We start from the raw sequence: 22,629 nt of genomic DNA on the forward strand, positions 1-22,629 counted from the left end.
CCAAAATATCAGATTGATTCTATAAACACAAATTACTGCAGAAGCCCAAAAGGGATGAAATGAAAGACAGGTGCAACAGACCTTTATTTACGTTATAGCTGCATGATGTTTTTAAAACTTCTTGAACTGTAAATGTTAATAGAAAATGTTTAAGTAGAAAGAATAGTAAATAAACCTCCAAATCTGTTTGTTTTTTAAGTATCATTTTAAGTTCAAGAACTTATGCATAGTCGATGAGCTTCAATCTTTTGCAGTTATTAGTTTTATCAATGCTCCAATTGTTTTATTCTTGGCCAGCGGGAGCCTCTCCAAGATGGCTTCTGAGTCATTTTGACATGGTCCTAATAAACTTTGACCTTTGGGCTCAGATATTGCCTATCACAGACATGGAATTAGCCATTTACAGAGAGAACCTGGGTTTCATTTAGTGGGAAATGGTATTTCTAGACTGCAGTGTGGGTACTGGAGATTACGGATTAATATTTTATGACCATAATATTGATGTTGACTGTCTTAAGATATGTGTATATTGTATGCTATTTGTTATCAGAACATACATAAATACAAGTAAATTATAGATAGAAATAAAATAAATAATAGAACACTGTTTCTATTGCTAGTTATTTAAAATTAAAAGAAGATGATAGGAGAAAAATTAAATTTACTACATTCATTGTGTATACTCTTTGTTTCAGAAATTAAAATCTATTACTATGTAGGGATTCTTTGTGATATTTATACAATCAGGGATTAATGTACTCTTCAAAACCAAACAGCATATATAAATTACACTTAGTAATGAGATTTGTTAGCTCAATTGTTAATGAATCTACAGTACCATAAGATGCCATAACATTATTTAAATTTTTAACATATCCATGGCCTTCAAAAGCCTTTTTAAAAATGCATTATTGTCAAGCAAAAGTAAACAACATATAAAATCAGCTGATCTACGATACTATGAGTAAATAACTGGAATTTTATCTAATCGTTGAGAGAGTTAGAAAAAATAATTTGTTATTGTTATATCAGTTTGAAAAAAAAAAAAAATGAATCATCTTCCTAGTCCTAGCTACCAATGCAATTTTTTTCCATTTCTGTAATATTTTCAGCTTGAAGAATCGCATAGGTACACAGAAAAATGAGATGAGTGGTATATTTTAAATGCAAAGCACTAGATATATTGCATATGAAAAGTAACTAGCAATTGGTGGTGCTGTAAGCTTTCCTTTTGGAAATTTTCTCCAAGGAATCTGACATTGTATGTTTCTTAGAACTCCCATTGAGCATGGCTTTTCAACTTTATCTCCCTATCCATATAGCATTAAAATGCACTCTACACTCCCCTATGTAACATCTTATTACTTTGCAATTATAAGGATAAAATAACGATAATTGAATCTCATAAAGAGGCACAAAACGTATAATTTGGCAAAAAAGAAACACCATGCCTATGCCTCCATCCTTACTCCACCTCTGTCATGGCCTCCTCATTCTAGAGCAGTTACTCTTACACTAGTGGTTCTCATCGTTGTTTTGTATGTAAGGTGGATATTTGGTGAATTAGAATTATGATAGTATTAATTGGCTCAATTCCTCATACATATATTTTGCATCTAACTTTGTACCAGTCATTATGCTAGGTATTAGAGACAGAAAATCAGGAAGGTATGGCCTCTTCTCTGGCGAATCATGTACTCTAGTGCAGAAGACAGAGAGTTATTACAAACAAATAACTCTATCATGCTGTGATGAGTATAAAATAGAATGAATGAAGTATGGACTGAAAGCAGAGAGAGATTAATTCTGCCTGGAAAAGGCATGAAAACTGTACAAGGGAGTTGGCCTTTATGCAGATCCCAGGAAGATCTTACCTGGCCATAGTGGGAGTAGGACATTACAGGTGCAGGGAGCAGTGTGAGGGAGTGCAGAGGATTGGGAGACATGGTGGTGCTCCAGATGCTTTGTTGGGGTGATAGGCATTCAAATGGGAAGAGGGGCCAAGGCCAGAATCGGAAGGACCTTAAATGTCAGGCTAGGAAACTTGACTAAAATAGTTTCTGCCAAAGGGATAAAAAGGAGTTTTAAAAGAGAGATATGACTTTGTCTGCATAGAGAATGGAAATAAGGAGAGAGACCCATTAGGAGGCTGCTGGAGTAGTCTATGGTGAAGGTGATGACAATCAGAACCAAGGCAGAAACATTGGAAACGAAGAAGACAGGTGATTTGAGAAGGCTTCAAGAGGAAGAATTGGCAAGTTAGGAAATAATCCAAAGAGGGGATCCCCACTCACTGCCTTCCCACATTGCTGAATGACCTGTGAATCATATCTGTGGCAGGGAATCAAGGCAGGTCAGCTAAAGAGCTTAAACATCTTCACTAACAACACTGACAACAAAGCTGCTACCCAAGAAACAAACTTGGCTGTGTAAGCCTAGCAAAGAAAATTGCCTGCTAGAACAGAGGAAATCACATTTATCGGGAGATAATATCAAAACCCAGAATGTCCAGAAATTAATATCCATAATGTCTAGGATATAATCCAAAATTACTTAAGATACAAATAACCAAGAAAGTGGAACACATGCTCAAAATAAAAGAAAGCTAATCATTTGACCTGGAAATGGAACAGATTTCTGGAACTGACAAAGATTTTTTGAAAGCTATTATAACTATCCTCAACGAATTAACATAAGCCTGTTTTGCAATGAATGAAAATCTCAGCAGAGAAATAGAAAATCTCAGCAGAAAACATAAAGGAACCAAATGGGGACTTATAAATAGAACAATAAAAATTCTGAAATTAAAAAATTCACTGGATGGACTTGATAATTTAATTACCATGACTTAGGAAAGATTAAATGATAGATCAATATCCAAGGTGAGGCTGGGAGTGGTGGTTCATGCCTATAATCCCAGCACTTTGGGAGGCCAAGGCAGGTGGATCACTTGAGATCAGGAGTTTGAGACCAGCCTGGCCAACATAGTGAAACCCTGTCTCTACTACAAATACGAAAATTAGCTGGGCGTGGTGGCACATATCTGTGGTCCCAGCTACATGGGAGGCTAAGGCAGGAGAATCGCTTGGACCTGGGAGGCAGAGGCTGCAATGAGCAGAAATCACACCACTGCACTCAGCCAGGGTGTCAGAGTGAGACTCTGTCTCAAAAGAAAAAGAAAAAAAAGAAGGAAATTATTAAAAATGAACAGGGAGAAAATTTGTTTTTAGTGAACAGAGCATCAGAGACCTGTGAAGTGATATCCATCTGCCCAATTTATGTGTAATTAAAATTCTAGGAGAGAAAATGGATAAAGAAGTAGAAAAACAATTTGTCAAATTAACAGCCAAAAATGTGATGAAAGACATACCTTGGCAAATACAAGATGCTCAGTGAACATCAAACAAAATAAACACAAAACAGCTCAATCTAAAGCACATCACATCATTAGAGGAAGGCAAATCAAAACCATAATGAGACACCATCTCATGCCAGTTATCCCAGGACTTGAAAAAAAAAGTCAAGAAACAACAGATGTTGGCAAGGTTGCAGAGACAATGTAGCACTTTTACACCTTGGTGGGAATGTAAATTAGTTCAACCATTATGGAAGACAGTGTGGCGATTCCTCAAGATCTAGAAGCAGAAATACCATTTAAGCTTGCAGTCCCATTACTGGGTATACACATGAAGGAATATAAATATTTCTAGTATAAAGATATGTACACATGTATGTTCATTGCAGCACTGTTCGCAATAGCAAAGACATGGAATCAACCCTAATGTCCATCAATGATAGACTGGATCAAGAAAATATGGTACATATACACTATGGAATACTATACTGTGCAGCCACAAAAAGGAACAAGATCATGTTTTCTTCAGGGACATGGATGGAGCTGAAAGCCATTATCCTCAGCAAACTAACACAGGAACAGAAAACCGAACACCGCATGTTCTCACTTATAAGTGGGAAGCGAACAATGAGAACATAGGGACACATTGCAGGGAACAACACACACTGGGGCCTATTGAGGGGAGGCGTTGGGGGAGGGAGAACATCAGGAAGAATAGCTAATGGATGCTGGGCTTTATACCTAGATGATGGGTCGATCTCTGCAGCAAACCACCTTTATACCTGGGTGATAGGTTGATCTGTGCAGCAAACCAGATTTACCTATGTAACAAACCTGCACATCCTGCACATATACCCCAGAATTTAAAATTAAAGTTGAAGGAAAAAAGAGACCAAAAGAATAAAAGCACATAACAGTCAACTTCAAAAGCCAAAGGCAGCACGTAAATCTTAAAGGCACCAAAAGAAAAATAATTCATTCTGGGAAATAATTCAATTAATGGTTGACTTCTCATTAAAAACCATGGTGACCAGAAGAGAGTGGAACAGAGTTTCAAAATGCTGAAAGGCAAAAAACAAAACAAAAAACCCTATAAACTGGAAATCTATATTCACAGAAAATATTCTTCAAGAATAAAGGTTAAATGACATTTTCAGATAAAACAAATATAAAATAATGTGTTTTGCCAGCAGACCCATACAAAAAGAAATCCTAAGGGAATTTCATCACGGAGGAAAATGATATACAATGGAAACTCAAATCTTGATAAAGAATAAAAAACATCAGAAATGGCCAATTGCGGATAAATGCAAAAGACATTTTTTTCTTTTTGACTTTTTAATTTTAACTTCTTTATAAACCATGTTGTGTCATAAACTAAAACTATAACATTGTCTTCTGTAATACGTAAATTATGTTGATGTAATACACGTAACAAGTATAATTGCGTGGAAGTGGACACGGACCTGAAAGCTTAACAGGTTTCTACAGTTAATAAGAAGTGGTACATTATTAACTGCTTCTGGACTTTGAAAATTTAATGGTATATATTATAACTTCTAAGACAACCACAAAAAAAGCGAATGCAAAGAAATGCAGCTAAAATAGGAAAATTAAAATTCTAAAGCTATTTAAACAATAAAATGAAAGCCAAATAATGAGAGAGAAACAAGACAGAGGAGACACTTAGAAAACAAACAAACAAATGATAAACCCAAACCCAGCCATATAAATGGTTTTCTTCTATGTGCATATGGTATATTTAAAGGTTAGACTATATTATTATCCATAAAAATGACGTAATAGGTTTCAAAAGACTGAAATATATACAGAGTATTCTTTGATCCAGTGGATTTAAATTTGAAAAATCTATAACAATAAGATGGTCAGATAAACTTTAAATATTTGGAAATTAACAGATTTCAAAATACCTACTGGGCATATGAGACATTTGAGGGAAAATTGGAAATAATTTGAACTGAATAATAATGTAATTGAGCATATCAAAATTTGTGAGACGTCACTAATGCTATACATACAGGAAAAATTTTAGCTTTAATAGTTTAACTAGAAAGGAAAAAAAATATCAAACCAAAGACCTAGGCTTTCATCTTAACAAGCTAGAAGAAAAGAAGTAAATTAAAAGTGAAGCAAAAAGAAGGAAGGAATAACAAAGAAAAGAAAATAACTTTCTGAAGTAGAATACAGAAATAATACACATGATAATGCCAAGAGCTTGTTCTTTGAAAGGTCAATAAAATTGATAAATATCCAGTTTGGTTAAGAAAAAAAGAAGACACAAATGACCAGTTCAGGAAATAAAGTAGGGAGATAAATGCAGATACTACTATCCTACTAAAGCATAACCTGTTATCTTACTAAAAAGATAATACATTATTAATTAATAGAAAATGCATGCATATTTTTTAAATTAATTTTTTAAATTAATATTTTTAAAATTAATATTTTAAATTAATATTTAATTTTCCAGCAGAAAAAAGTAGGCAAAATAAATAAACCAATGAATTTTATAAAATAAGACAAGAATAGTAAATAAGCACATGAAGAGACTTTTAAAGGGATTAACACTCTGATGATGCAAAATAAAATCAGAGATACCATTTTTACACCCACTGTATTGGAAGATAGTAAGAAGTTTGAAAATAGCAAGTTTTAGAGAGGATGTGAGTTATGAGATCTCATTCACTATTGGTGCCTGTTAAAGGGTCATAACCACTTTTGAAAATAACTTGTAAGGTTAAGATTCCCATAACCCAGGCAAAACCCCGTCTCTACTAAAAATACAAAAATTAGATCAGCGTGGTGGTGCAAGCTTGTAATCCCAGCTACTGGGAAGGCTGAGGCAAGAGAATCACTTGAACCCAGCAGGCAGAGGTTGCAGTGAGCGGAGATCATGCCATTACACTCCAGCCTGGGCAACAAGAGTGAAACTCCGTCAAAAAAAATAAAAAAAGAAAGGAAGGAAAGAAGGAAGGAAGAAAGAAAAAGAAAAGGAAAGGAGAGAGGAGGGGAGGGGAGAGGAGAGGAGAGGGAAGAGGAGAGGAAGCAAAAGTCTCGTACATTTTTACCAAAAGATGTAAAGAAGAATATTCATGGTAGAATGGTTTGTAATAACAATAAAACTAGGAATGACTGGTATCCATTGTAATATACACTAGAATCGTGTACATCAGTGAGAACTAAGAGCCAAGACAGCATGGACTATTATATTCACCTCAGAAATATGATATAATATAAATTACTGAGGAACACAGTAAATATCACCTTATTAAGGTCAAATGCAAAAAAAACTAAACAACATAGTATTTAAAGATACATAAATATGTGATAAAACTGTTAAAAGTACTGGAATGATAAAATTCAGGAGGAAAAAAAAGTAATCATATGTTCTAATTCTGAAATGGTCTCATTGGTTTCCGTAGAAACAAGCAGGTTTTATGTACCTCAAATGTAGTACGGCATAATCTTTTTTATGTATTTATTTATTTTATTAAGTTCCGGGATACATGTGCAGGATGTGCAGGTTTGTAGCATAGGTAAATGTGTGCCGTGGTGGTTTGCTGCACCTATCAACCCATCACCTAGGTATTAAGCCCTGCATGCATTCGCTGTTTATCCTGATGCTCTCCCTCCTCCTGACCCCTGCAACAGGCCCCAGTGTATGTCGTTCCCCTCCCTGTGTTCTCATTGTTCAGCTCCCCACTGCATACTCTTAAACAATCATTATGTTTCATGGTGATCAGTAATGTGGGAGCGGGGTAGAAGCAGAGAACTTGGAACTCGTGAGGGGGTGTCAAAGGTAGTAAATCTTCATCCATTGAAGGCAAACTTGATATTTAGAAATTCATTCAAAGTAAAAGCTAATGGACAAAGGGAGATAAGGTGACAATCAAATTAAGTAGTAACCTTTTTTGAAACTTATATAACTAACAAACTTAAGTGCTTTCTAAAAAAAAAATTCTAAAATTTGCTATATAAGGGCAACTTCACTGAAATGATTGCAGAGTCTTCCATGTGAGTTCTTTTAATGTGAGATAGCTCATTCAATAGATGCACCTTGGTGTGTTTGCTTAAGAAACACAAAAATATGACTCATTTGATTTGTTCGTGAAAGTATTACCAGGAAAATAAATGAAAACAATTTCACCTAAACATCTGTTAAGTTTAGCACTGAACCTTTGGATGTAATTTACATAATGCATAAAGTAGATTGATCTAGGACCATGTCAATGATGAAATTTTCATTATATTGATAGACTTTCATTTTCCTCATAAAATCTACACATACTTAAATTATAACAACTCTGCTTTTGAATTAATCCAGTCTGCATAATGTTTTTCAGTCATCAACTATTATAGTGTGAAATGCCTTTACCATCAAACTGGCTCAAGGTTACTGCCTTCACTCAGAAAGATAGTGTTTTCCTTGTCCCCACTGTGGGCCCTGCCTCTCAACCTACAACCCTACATTTCAGAAAGTAGTTTGCCCGTATGAAATTTTCTTACTGTCTTCTAAGGTAGTGGCTGCAAAATGGTACCTATCTCTGATTTTAATTTGCATCATCAGAGTGTTAATGACTTTAAGAGTCTATTCATGTGCTTACTTACTATTTTTGTTTTATAAAATTTCTTGGTGTACGCATGTTCTCACTCATAGGTGGGAATTGAACAATGAGAACACTTGGACACAGGAAGGGGAACATCACACACCAGGGCCTGTTGTACAGTGGGGGGCAGGGGGAGGGATAGCATTAGGAGAAATACCTAATGTAAATGACGAGTTAATGGGTGCAGCACACTAACATGGCACATGTATACATATGTAACAAACCTGCACGTTGTGCACATGTACCCTAGAACTTAAAGTATAATACAAAAAAGAAAAAAAAGGCATAAAAATTCTAGAAGAAAACATTGGAAAGTGTCTTTATCATCTTGGAGGGTCAAAGATCTTTCTAATTATGGTTCAAAACTAAGATGTCATTAAAGATTGATACATTTGATGAAATAAACATTTTTTTAAATTAAAAAAATTCTTGGTGTATTTATTTTGCCTATTTTTTTCTGTTGGAGTGTTTTTATCTCATTGATTTTGGGGAGTTGTTTTTTATACAACCCTACATTTCAGAAATACACCCTTTCATTCATAGGAGATATATATGTACATGTCCATATGCATACCATTTTGAGTAAGCGTTTTTACTGATTTTCTAAGGGGATGCTTGAAATCTTAGTTGTTCATCTACAAGAGGCCAGACTCAGCATCTATGAGATGTATAGATTCAAAGCTATTCATGGCAGTGAAGCAGCTAAGTCCTCCAAGCAAGAGCACCTAGGGGAGATAGTGGAGCAGATGAAAGCATGTTTTGCAGGATGTGGCTATGGGCCACAAGCATTCTGCATACAGATTTACTCCAAAGTTGGATATAGGAAATTAGTCCCTTTACTAACAGTTGTCTTTGGCTCCTTGGAGTAGCTGCTTTCTTAATCTGCTCTTTGTGTCCTGCCCAAGAACATTCTAGCTGTTCCAAAGGTTTCCGGTGTGTGTGCCTGTGCTTTCTATGTCAGTGTGTAAAGTAGGAGAGAAGCATCATGTGAGGCTGGATTAAGAAGAGCTGGGCGTATTGCACCATATTGAAAGGGCCCTTTGATGAGTGGGAGCCTATCTTTTTTTCAGAACTAGTGATTTTACTTTACATAAGCATTTGTCAAAAGTTGAGGTGAGTTCCTTGATGTTTCATGTGGTTTTTTTCTACTTCCTCTCTTACAGATACAGAATTCATCTACAGAGAACAGAAAGGAACAGTGAGACTGTGGAATGTTGAAACAAATATTTCTACTGTCTTAATAGAAGGCAAAAAAATTGTAAGTACTCTCTTTAATGACCGGGATAATTTCAGTTTTTCTTCCTGCAAGTCAATAAAGCAGAAAATGACTTTTGCTTTCAACTTTTAGCATAACCAAGGAGAAGCAATAAACTTGTAATACTACAGGCTGAGCAACCAAAGATAATGTGAAATTGAAACCACACTAATTCAGTAAGATGAAAGCACTGTTTCTTTCATTGTCCGGGAAATTTCTCTGCAGGTGTTGGGAACAAGTGTTGCATATCATATATAATTAAAAGATAAAGTCCTAAGGCTTTTACACATTTACAGAACAATTGCGATAATGCATGTAGACTACTTCAGGAGAATTTGCTCAATCCCGTTTAAAAAAAGCTCATCTCCACATGCATAGCAAGTATTAACTTAGGCACTGTGACTGTACTTTCCCTAATTATATTAAGTGGATGCTTATGCCTCAAAGTAAATACTGAGTCAATATGAATGCCACTGCTTTATGATTTGGGAAAACTTGTTTTCCCAAATATATGTATATTTTTTGAGACAGGATCTCACTCTGTTGCCCAGGCTGGAGCAAAGTGGTGCAATCATGGCTCATTTGCAGCCTTGACCTCCCAAGCTCAGGCAATCCTCCCACCTCAGCCTCCTGAGTAGCTGGGACTACAGGCGTGTGCCACCGTGCCCAGCTAATTGTTTTTGTTTCTGTTTGTAGAGATAGGGTCTCACTATGTTGCCCAGGCTGGTCTTGAACTCCTGTACTCAAGCAATCCTCCTGCCTTGGCCTCCCAAAGTGCCAGGATTACAGGCCTGAGCCACTGTACTTGACCCCAAAGATTTAAATGGCATTAAGATTTGATGTTCATGTATGGTTAAAGATATGTATTAGAAACATTGACTGGAGTTATACACCAAAATCAATTTAAAGAGAATTAACATTTTGTTTGTTTACAAAATGTTCAGACTCTTATTAGAATAAATAAATCTCCAACTCAAAGCAGTTGATTCTTTTCTTGTTTGAGACACTGGGGAAATCAAAGGACAGAACTAAGGTTAAAGCTATGTTAAAAAGCAAGAATTGAAACAGGCTGTGAATCCCGTTAAAGCGATCATAACAGGGCTCTGGTATGAATCAAAAACAGAAATCCTAGAATCCTATAATCCGGGATTAGAGGAGGTTGTAAAAAAAATTAACCAGTTCCCTGGTTTTACAGATAAGGATCCTGAGCGAGACTTAGAGCATGAGCTTTTGAGTCTCACAGCTCACTGATGGCTGAGGGAGCATTCAGGTGGTGTCCCAGAAGCCTGTGTCCCAGGGAGAAGGAAGGATGGCTTCATCTTTACCCTACCCCATCCCCAGATCCACAGAAATGCTGTGCTGCCTCCTTTTCCCTCCTAAAGAACATGTAACTTGCTATTTAAATACTTTCATTTCTTTTCTTTTGCATAAAGATACCTTTTTATTAAAAGGTTTGCTGAGATTTAGTATTAAGTGCATGCTGCCCTTAACATAGACTGCAGGTGTAAGGGAGGCCTCACGCTGTTGGATGATGGCATAGTTCCAAAAATGATCACTTTATTGAATTAAATAGTATTCTGCAAAGTAGGACCTAGGACAAATGAATGTGCCTGCATTTTTGCATTAAAAAAATCATCTTTGGTAGAATTACTCCCCTAAGAGAATCTGATTCAACTCACTTAGAAATACTAACGTTGTAGAAATGCTTTTCTAATATTAATAGAGAGGATAAAATGATCAGACTGTTGCTGAGCGTGAGTGCATTTTAATGTCGGAATGTTATCATTATTTCCTGTGAGGATGTCAGTTTAGTAAAGGCTGGGTGTTGTACATAACAGCAGCACTTAGCAATGAAATACATGAATGTGAACCGCCTTCTCTTTCTAAAATCAATAGCTTGTGACAGATCATATATTTTAACTGAAGTTATTTTAGCCAAGTCACCTTTAATAAGGTGACTTCAGAAACCACCATGGGTAAAGAAAAGTTCTCATCTCGGAAATTCGCTGGCTTATTCTATATAATGCAATCTTTTTTTCCTTAAAATGTCACTTTTCCATTCATTTTATAAACATTTATTAGGCACCAAATATGTACAGCCTAATGGATTCATTATTCCTTTCTCAAAGCTGCATTTAAATGCTCCTATCAACAGACTCAAAGAAAACAAAAAATGTCATTTAGAGGTCTGCATCCTAATTTAATTTAATCTGGATTTAATTTCTGCAGAGCCACTTAGTCATTTAAAATTATCATGCCTCAATTGCTCTATCTCCAAATTAAAGCTGATTTCTTCTGCCAGCCCAGAACCTGGGTACTCTGTGAGATCCAGCAATGGAATATGTGTATGCTCTGTGTGTTTTCATGAGCAGGTATGGAGAAGGTGAAGCCTGGTGTTCCACAGGGGCTGGAGGTTGGAGGATCATCCACAGCCCGGAGGAACTGGGAATGGGGAGCAGTCGCTCTTCCATATTCTGTTCTCTTGCCTTCCTGGTGACTGATCAGGTGTTCTCTTCTCATTTGAATTCCGGAAGCTGTGAACTTGTATAAATGATAAAAAGCAATCTGAGGCCAACTGTAATTTTTAAGTTGGGCTATAAAACAGCCTTAAACAAGTTGAGAAATGGAAAGGAATTGGTAAATTCTGCGGTCAGCAGAATTTTAAAAATATTCCCTACAACCTTGACCTCTAATAACCTCATTCTCTTTCCCGAGCCAATAAAAACAGACCCTCCTCATAGCTGGTCACTGCAAGGTACCAAAGCCTGTTTGCCTCCAGCTTCTTCTTTGCTCCTGCGCTTACTGTGATTGGCTCTTACATGGGACAGGTGGATGGAAGGGCCTGCAAATCACGGCAAACATTATGTCAATCCAGCCGGAAAGCTTTTAAGATAGCTGGTGATTAAGCAAATTCAGAGCTTGTGCTAAGTTCTGTATTTACATGGATGTGTTTCACCTTGCCTTCCCTCAAACAATTTCTTTTGACTAAATTTACTAATTCAGTCATCCTTTATTGTGCTTTTAAATGGTAGAAATCATGAAATATTTCACAATACCACAAACACTTTAGATTGTTGAGTTCAGGCCAGGTGCGGTGGTTCATGCCTGTAATTCCAGCACTTTGGGAGGCCAAGGTGGGTGGATCACTTGAAGTCAGGAGTTCGAGACCAGCGTGGCCAATGTGGTGAAACCCCGTCTCTACTAAAAATTAAAAAGTTAGCCGAGCATGGTGGCACATGCCTGTAATCCCACCTACTTGGGAAGCTGAGGCAAGAGAATCGCTTGAACCTGAGAGTTGGAGGTTGCAGTGAGTCGAGATTGTTCCACTACACTCCAGCCTGGGCAACAGAGTGAGACTCCATCTCAAAAAAAAAAAAGTTTCTGTATGTGTATACATTTAAATTCTATGATGATTATATTATGGTTCACAATTTGGGGGGCATTCTTTTGTTTTGTATATATATATATAACAAATATATATACACACAAATATATGTATTTTATATATATATTATATATATATTATATATATATTATATATATTATATATATATATATTATATATATATATAGTGGGCTATTTCCTGATCCTTATTATTTGATAGCATATCATATTTGATGGTAGCTAAGAACTGATTTTTAGAAAACATTTATCAAAATGTCTTGATCCATTTCCTCTTTTGAGAATTTTTGAAGTGCTGGTCTACATTTCTACAGAAAATGAATCAAATAAAAGCACAGTTGTCCCCAAAGCACAAGCACATCATCTCTGAAGTGGCTCTCCTCAGCTGTAAAGGCTGCTGCCCAGTTCTAAGCTACTGGAGCAGGTTCTGTTTGGGATTTAATTTTGTCTCCCACATAGTGCTCAGCACCATGACCTGCACATAGTAGATGCTCCATTGCTGTGTGTTTTATGAGTGACTGCTCTAGAATAACAAAACAATAGAGTTGAGCAGTTTTCCGGAAACATCCATGTGAGTGACAGGTGTGGAGGGGCATTCAGCACTGGGGTCATGACTTTGAGCTTCAGGTCTGTCTTCCAGCCTTGGCATTGTGCTCTGCTCAGGAACAACAGGACCCCAGCCGGTTGTACAAGTTCTGAATGTCCAGTCTTATCCCTCAGGAGTGTCGTAGGACTGAATTACAGTTGTAACAGCTGGAATGTGGGTATATGCCACATGTGGATTCCAGAGCGTTAGGCTAGACCAAAGAGCCTGGGCCAGGCTCAGGGCTCAGGCAGGAGGAGTGGGGTGGTTCTATGAAGGAAGAGACAGAGGATGACGATGTCCAAAGGAGCATGACAAGGACACTGCCGCATGTGGGCGGCTGCGTGGGTCCAGGCAGCAGTAGCAGACAGTGGAATCCACGCCACTTTAGTTTTGAGGTCCATCCCTCATGAAGCTGGATGTAGCCTGCATCCCAGAGTGAGGCAGAGGCATCCAGAGCTGGTAATTACAGCAAGAGGCACTCGCAGAACTCTAAACATCAATAAAAAATCAAACCTAAGCTCACTTTTATTTGAATTACATGTTTGATGTCACAGAAATTCCGGGACCTTACACTTTACTCTTTTAAACACAATTTTAAATGTCAATGTTATTTTACGTTTCATGCTCCTTATAAGACTCTTGTCAACAAGATAGCACATCTTATCAAATGGCCTTTGTTCTATTATGTATCTTGTTTTTTTTTCCTAAAAAATGAACCACCACAAATATATCTCATGGTCCAAAATTGGATCTTTGGACATTTGGCCAATGGTTGCCTGGTTCCTAAAGTCCTCATGAATTTTTATCTTCTGAGTAGAACACTCCTTTTTCCTTTCCCTCCCTCCCTCCTTTTCTTCATCCTTCACTCCTCCCTCCCTCCCTCCCTCCCTCCCTCCCTCCCTCCCTTCCTTCCTTCCTTCCATCCTTCCTTCCTTCCTTCCTTCCTTGTAGAAATACACTTAAAATAGCCTTAATACATTTTGCTGAATTAAATAGATTTCTTGGGGAATTAATTCTTACAAAAATTTAACACCATCTCTCCAATTCTTTTAAAACATAATAGAGCAAAAATTATCAGAAGGGTGAAGTGTTTCACCAGTGCTTAAGATTTAGATATTTAAAGCTGAAATAGTCTTTAGAGCCTGTGTCTTTCAAACTCTTCTTTTATGAGGTGAGGAAACTAAGAATTTCTAAGAACAGTTCTCTGGCTTAACCTCCACTGATAGTGCTATGGATGTAACGCACCCGTTCAGAATGAGTCACTGTATTGACCTGTGTCACTCATACTGTATAGGCCCTTTTTATTGACAATGCTATCAGTGACAAGAAGCATTAAGATTTATATAGTCATTCATTGTATCACTTAAATTCTGCCAGGTGTTTGGAAAGCAACTTAGTGATACGTTTCAGGAGCAGTAACAATATTGATGCATTTTTATTTGCTCTGGGGAATGCTTCTGTACAAAGTTGCAGCATTATTTGTTAATACAATAGTGAAAATACTTGAAACTAGGAAAATGAGATAACTTTTTTAAAAAAGATAAAATATGATGTATTCATTAAAATAATAGCTATGAAGGATATGTAGAGATACAAAAAATATTTATGATATATTTTTAAAAGATACAATATACTAGTCTAACAACTATATATATTGAAAGGCTAGAAAGTGAACACTGAACTATGAAAATACTTAATCTTGTTGGGTGGTGAGATTTTGTGTATTATTTTCTAGTGTGGTGATTTCCATAACTGCCATTTCAATGCCATTTATTCAATAATTTTAATCAGGATTTAAAAATTTTGGTTTCATCTTTCAAAAAACAGCAGACTGCCTTCTCACAATGAGTATGTAAGAGCCATAGACAGTTCCCGGAAATTCTTGAAGGAGAAAATAAGTCGATTATTTAAAAAAAAAAAAAAAGTATTCTGTTGTTATGCTTATGTCAGGCTTTCTCCATTTTTATGTCTTATTTTAATTACTAATTTCTTTGTTTTAATTGCTTATTTTAATGACTAAATTAACATCTAAATGAAATGTATTTTCTCTAAGCTGTATCCCTCTTGGTTTTATATAATCATAGATGTAGAATTTGAATTTTTATCTCTGTCTCTAAAAATTAATTAATTCTGACTCCTCACAGAAAGAGACATAAAGAGGCAAGTATTATTAGACCCATTCCAAAATAAGAAGAACAAATAATAGGCCTGTTTGTACTACCAGAGGAACTCCAGAATGTGGCTGAGATTAGAACTCGAGACTACTTTCTTTTTACTTCTTCAAATAAACTCCACTGGATACTTGACCCCTGCATCAATAATTCTCACTTTATTCTATGTCATTTAATTTCTGTCAAGTGCTTTATGCGCTAGTCCTCTCAGCCCTGAAACAGGGTAAATTTGGAAGGAAACAGAAGCCCACTTTCTTGCCTCTTTCTCTTTTCTGTTCTGCACAGAGCCCAGTGCACTGTTGAATGGGAAGCACAGGATGTTCTGACAGGTGTCATCTCAGCCAGGAACAGGCTGGCCCCCGGGAAGTGGGCTCAGCCTCGGTTTCAGCTCCTGTTGTCCTGAGTTCACTGACCACTGATAACCAGGACGGTGGCTGCAACTTCAGTGGGCCAGCAATGGCCCATAGGCCATCTCTAATCTGAGGCTGCATTTCACTTAGCATGTCAGTGAAAACCATGAGGGGAGACAGCCGTGTTTTTGTGTACGGTTGAGAGGGCATAAACTGGCAGCTCGTGATGCCCACTGAAATGTTTTGTTTGGCCCACAGAGTGGTTTTTACAAACTAACCCAGATTTCTGGCGTCTCTTGAAAAATACAAAGATCTGGCAGCAGCAAGATCCTCATTTGCTCACAGAGAGCAAAATTTGGCTGGAGCTAGGAGGCAGCTGGCCTCTCAGACAGGACATGGGCCGACCAGCCCTGCAGTGACCCACACTTGCTGACTTCTAACCAGACTGGTCTCTGAGTTTAAAACCTCTTTTAGTTCAGGAACAAAAGGGTGGCATAAAAACTCAATGTCTTCTGCAAGAACATTGCACATTGTGAGAAATCGTAGCACAAACTGGCTTGGTATTATCTGTATTCATTTCTGTCTGTAAAATTCCCTGGATCCTCTTTGTCCCCCTATGTCATTATTTCATTTTTCTCCTGTGTCTCAGAGGGTCTCTCTCTCTCTCTTTTTTTTTTCTTTTCTCTTTCTTGTCCTACTTTTCTCTCTCCTGCCTTTTCTGTTTCTACTTCTCTTACTACAAGATAGAACAGAAAACAAGTATATTTTACTTACTTTTATTCTAACTTTTACCACATAGACCATGATTTTACTTTTTAAAGTGGATGAGGCTGGGCGCAGTGGCTCACGCGTGTAATCCCAGCACTTTGGGAGGCCGAGGCGGGCAGATCACTTGAGGTCAGGAGTTCAAGACCAGCCTGGCCAACATGGTGAAACCCCATCTCTACTAAAAATAAAAAAATTAGTGTGGCGTGGTGGCAGGCGCCTGTAATCCCAGCTACTCAGGAGGCTGAGGCAGGAGAATTGCGTGAACCGGGGAGGTGGAGGCTGCAGTGAGCAGAGAACACGCCACTGTACTCCAGCCTGGGCAACAGAGAGAAACTCCATCTCAAAATAAAATAAAAATAATAAATAAGTACAGTAGATGAGTATTTATACTTATGTCTTTAAAATATCTGAAAAGAGGCCGGGCGCAGTGGCTCACGCCTGTAATCCCAGCACTTTGGGAGGCCGAGGTGGGCGGATCACAAGGTTTAGGAGCTTGAAACCAGCCTGGCCAATATGGTGACACCCCATCTCTATGCCTGTAGTCCCAGCTACTCGGGAGGCTGAGGCAGACGAATCGCTTGAACCCAGGAGGCGGAGGGTGCAGTGAGCCGAGATGGTGACATTGCACTCCAGCCTGGGTGACAGCGAGACTCCATCTCAAAAAAAAAAAAAAAAATTCTGAAAAGCAGTACAGTAGTGGTTTAATCTTTCTGGCCCCAGAGCTACTGTTCCCTGCAGGCTAAGGGCTGTGTACCATCACTCCTCCATCACACGTATACTCTTCATGTGACAGTCAGGGAAGGCCTTCTCTGTGCAAGGCCCTGACTAGACATGGTGGTGGCTGGATACAGTGATTAATAAAAACAGATTTCTACTCTTATGTAGCTTTCAGCCTGCATGTAAAAGAAGTAGTTGTTTTAACATAATATATTTTGCAACGGAGGTATTAATCCAATGTGCAATGAGAACAAGGTGAGAAAGAAAGAGGAGGATTGCTGGGAACTCTAGATAGAGGCTTGCAGAAGGGACATTTCAGCAGTCCTTGAATATGGGAGAAAAGTCGGAAATGGCATCATAGGCAAAATGAAAAGGGTGGATAATTCCACATTTCAGGGGTAGACAGTGCGGTTAGTAGGTTGTTTTGGGAGGGGCTTGAAAAGTTGTGGCTGGAAGGTCTGGGGAAAAGGTGGAGAGAAGTCTTCAGGAAGCTTCCATTGTGTGTAGTCTTTAGTCTGTAGCACATGGAAAGGTGTCAACCAAAATTAAAGCTACTGAAGCAGAAATAATGTAATAAAGGTTTATTGGAAGCCACAGGTGAGAATCGATCTGGGAAAACACACCAACAAAGTTGGACATGTTCCAGAATCTGTTACAAGCCGGAAGGCTTTCATAAGAAAGTTTAGGAGAAGTGAAGGGGACTCCTCATATCAGAGTTGTCCTTTATCATTAAGGATTGCTTAATGATAAATTTTATCATTAAGAGGTACAATAAAAAGGTTCCAGTCACTGACAACAGATTGCAACACACAGGCTAAATTGCCTACGTGCAAGACAATCAGTAAAACTTCATGATTCAGAGGCAAATCAGCATCCTTTTCAATGTCAGTAGATCACACAGTAATCAGTACGTCAACAATTTGAAGAGCTCACAGTAAGATTGTTTACTTAGTGACAAGATGACACACAAGACTTCTTCCCCAGGTGACTTAATTTGGAAGTTTGCCAAATGTGACCTGTAGGGTATTATTTCCCTCTTTTGATTAAAAAAACAACAACAACTAACCATGGAAGCATTGATGATCAGTCTCTGCTTAGGTTAGAAGGGTAGACATCCTTCTTTCCTTCCTTGGCTCTGCGAAGGCTCATTCCCAAGAAGTCATGTCCCTGAGTGGGGAGAACAAACCTTATCATCGCATGTGGGCCAGGTTGCTAGCAACATGGGGTAGATCATGACACGAGGTTACATGCCAATCTCCTGAATAATGAATCAACCTCCAGTCTCCGGACGATCATTATTTTGGCCTTAACTGTGGAGGCATAGTTTACAAATTCTGGAGAATTCAGGTACAGAGAAAGGTAAATGTTTTAATTTTATTCACAAAAGTATACTTTACCTGATCGTTTTAAAATACAAATAGCTCCTTTATTTATAATTTTTAGAAATATGTTTTGCTATAGTATTGTTATTTTATTTGGAAATAAAGAATGAGTATTATTTAAATTGAACATAACTTTAAGATTGAAAATTACATAACAATTATTTATAAAAGTTTATCCCATTTATATTTACCTAATTTATTTATTTTTAATAGTTTACCTGGATTGCTCATGAAAACTGAGATATCGGACAAAGTTAGTCATTATTACAAGTTACTTCCTTGTTAACCATTTTTATGGCCTGTGAATATCAGATGTTCACTTAAGGAAGGAGTTTAGGTTAAATATATGGGTATTTTGCTAATAACTCAGAAGATACAGCTGTTTTCATTAAACCGACAAGATTAAATTTGTCTTACCCTTCAAAAAATTACACAAAAATCATTCTGGTTTTGGCTGGGCTTGTAGTTCTATAACCTTTGTGCCAAACCCTGATATTTAAAAATATCTAGCAGAGTCAAATATAAAAATGTCTTCCAAGTATAATGAGGCAAAAGGGTATGCTGACAATCTTGAAGACATTTCTACTTTTATTTTATCAATAATTTAAAAACCAGCTTGTTTATTAAAGATTTACTTAAGTCATGTGAACTGGGAAAATATTTGTGTTTACTAATTTATGAATGCTCATTTATTTATGTTGATTTGGTACCAGGTAGACATAACATATAATACATCTAAGTAAGTGTAAACACATCTAAACATACACAAACACAAATAAAGATTTTACAGCTTTCATTTTAGAATTTTAGTTCTTTTTTTTTTTTTTTTTTTTGAGACGAAGTTTTGCTCTTGTTGCCCAAGCTGGAGTGCAATGGCGCGATCTCGGCTCACTGCAACCTCCGTCTCCCAGGTTCAAGCGATTCACTGGCCTCAGCCTCCTAAATAGCTGGGATTACAGGCGAGTGCCACCATGCCCGGCTAATTTTTTGTATTTTTAGTAGAGACAGGGTTTCACCATACAAACTCACCAATTTATAAAAGACAGCTGGATCCAAGTTATATTTCTGACAAAATTGGGACCTGTTCATATGGCTAAACTTTTTTTGCTCCTGTGGGTAATCTAATGAAAGCTGCAGACCAAAAGTTTGGGTAAAGCAGTTTCCATGTAAGTTTGATTTTAACAAACTTCTTTTACCATTTTTCATAAGTTTCACATGAGTTCAATTTTCAATGTTTACATTTTACCTAAAAACTGACCAAATTCCATAACAAAGACAAAATCTCCAAGTAGTCTTGAAATAGTAACAAATCTGTCTTTTGTTTGCTGATCTTGTTTGATTAGCAAATGCAGGTGGGGAAAAATTTTTAGCAGTTTCTCTCTTTTTTGGGGAGGTGGCACTTTTTCCTTTCAGCCTTTGTAGCAGAAAAAGCAAAATTTTTGTGCTAGACACAGATAGATGATTGCTCTGAGCTCAAGATTCTGACTTATTAGACCTGAGGGCCTAACTTTTCTAAACATTTATCTTTTTCTTTTAGATTATTAATTGTTCAATTAAGCATTTCATTTTAATACGAGTGGCTGAATCTATTTTACCAATGCCAGTGGAAGATCGGGATCATAAATGGTCTGGCAAAGCTTACAAGAAATCAATTGGTATCATTCATTAGTTTCAGTTTAGAAAAAAACTTGTTGGATCTGTATTTTTATCATCTCAGTAATTTCATTCTCATGCTGTAGTCCTTCCATTTGCTCCTTTTGTTCCAAATTCATACATTTCCCTCTTTTGAGAGAGAAGGAAATGTGTGCATTGTGAAATTCCAAAAATCTCTGCCTAAGAAATGTATGGGAGCTGAGGGAACAAGCAGAGAAGGATGAGGAATGAGGAGCAGTTGGAGGTGAAAGGGACAAAGTCTCTGAAGTCTTTTTCACGGCAGAGATAGTTGCGAATATCCTTTTGTTTACCTCTTGAATGGAGGCAATTTTTTCTTTCAAAATTTCTAATGGAAGCTTCTAGGTGCTATTGGAAGTAAGTCTTCCATTCAATTTGTCTAATTCTAAATCCAGCTTTTTCCAATTGTGTGCCCAAGTAAATCATTTTAGGCGTTTCAAAGGGTCCCCATTTTGGGTGTTGCTGCTTATGACCATGCCAAGTTAGGTGGATCCACTTATCTAAGCACTTGCAGGTAAAAGGACCAAAAGTATTGTGCATAAAACCAGCTGGTGTTGATTAGAGGCAGTGCACTGTCAGTCTCAGAAGACCTGCTTTCCATCGTGATTGTTTTGAGTGAGACCAGCTATGTAGTGGAGCAAAAGTGCCCCTCATGCCATCACTAAGGAAAAGTGCTTTTGCCCCAAACCTCCAGGGAAAAATTCACAGAGCTATTTTACCCTGCCCTAAAATTCAACAAAAACCCTTACCTTGAATTGGTAAGAGGGATAATCGTTCTGAGAAAGACATTGTATTTTCTAGCCAAGGAGAAAGCCAGCTTCAAAAAAAATCACAACTTTGACCAAGACGGGAAGTTTGTTGATTTCAGGAAGAACTCATCTGTACCACCCAGCAGGGACATCCAAGCTCACAATGAGTTTGTTGCCAGGATCTGCGTGAAGGTTGGAAGCTGTGCTGGATGGTCCAGGGAGGTCACTCCAAAGCCTACTGGCTACACCACAATGTTGACAGAAATTAAGGCTGAAATAATGTGATAAAAGGTGTATTGGAAGCCAAATGTGAGGATCAGCCCAGGAAGACACATCAACAAAGTCAGGAGTGTTCTAGAGTCTTTAACAAGTTGGAAGGCTTTTATAAGAAAGCTTAAGAGAAGGGAGGGGACTCCTCATATCTGAGTTGTCCTTTTCATTGGAGGGTATTATACAGGGCTTATAATCATTGGCTACCGATTGCAACATACAGGCTGAAATGTCTATATGCAAGAAAATTAGTAAAACTTCTTGATTCAGAAACAGATCAGCATTTTTTCAATGTCAGTAGGTCATACAAATAATCAGCCACATCAACAATTTGAGGAACTCAAGGTAAGATTCTTTACTCAGGGACAAGATGTCACCATGCATCACAAGACCTTCCCCCAGGTGGGTTAGAATTTTTGAGCTGGTTAGAATTTAAAGCCACCGTGCTTTAGGAAAATAACTGTAACCAATAAGAAAGGGGTTTGTAGAAGGTAAAGATTATAAACAAAACATCGACAGTGGCTTGCTTCAAGTCCAGGTGAATGTGATGGAGGTCTTAAATTAAGGCAATGGCTTTGAAGACACAGGAGAAGTTGGTTTAAGTTACATCACAGGAGTAGAATTGATAACACTTGGCTTCACTTTGTGTACAGGCAGATGGGATTAAACAATAGTCTATGTTGTCTGGGGTTTTTCAAGACTTGCTCATGGGTGGGGAGATGTCAAATTCAGGAACTGAAATGGGGAGAGAAACAGATTGTGAAGTAGAAAACCAAAGCCACTTTGAGGAATAAGCTACTGCAAGGTATATGCAGAGTTCATTAACTAATAGTTGATATTTTGAGTGCTTACGGTGTGACTAAAGAATCCTAAACACTCTACATTCATTATCTTACTTAACCAAAATCGTTAGGAACTCTGTGAGCTTCAGTACTTTATTATTATTTTAAAACTCAGAAAAAAGAGGTTAAAAAACCTTTTACTAAGTCACACAGCTGATAGCTGATAGTCCTGAGAGCTGAACTCAGCTTTGTCTAGTGCCAAACTAAATTATTTCTAGACTGCATACATAATCCAGCTGTAGCCTTGGTCGCTGCAGTTATAAGATGGGGCTGAGGCCGCCATTCCATTACTGAGAAGGAAACCACCGCTTCAAACACTGTGTTCGTATCTCTGAGTCCATCATTACATATCATGTGGTTACTCCTGGAGGCCACTACATTTGCCCTAAAATGAAGACTAGAGATGCAAAACATTGAGTCAGTTTAGCCTAATGCCAAAAAAAAAAAAAAAAACAAAAAGTGCTGACACAGCTGAGTCCTGG

At 37.5% G+C, this 22,629-nt stretch overlaps 1 protein-coding gene across 6 annotated transcripts in view; it reads left to right on the forward strand.

Annotated features, from left to right (window-relative positions):
- The window catches only part of DPP6 (dipeptidyl peptidase like 6), a 1,137,219-nt gene that overhangs the window by 770,499 nt on the left and 344,091 nt on the right, over positions 1–22,629 (forward strand). For all 6 annotated transcript variants that reach the window (XM_063813862.1, XM_016956857.4, XM_024357620.3 and 3 more), the window contains 1 exon segment: positions 9,147–9,241. In XM_063813862.1, coding sequence (XP_063669932.1) covers positions 9,147–9,241 — 95 coding nt within the window.

The sequence above is a fragment of the Pan troglodytes genome, chromosome 6, assembly GCF_028858775.2.
Source record: "Pan troglodytes isolate AG18354 chromosome 6, NHGRI_mPanTro3-v2.0_pri, whole genome shotgun sequence".
NCBI lineage: Eukaryota > Metazoa > Chordata > Mammalia > Primates > Hominidae > Pan > Pan troglodytes.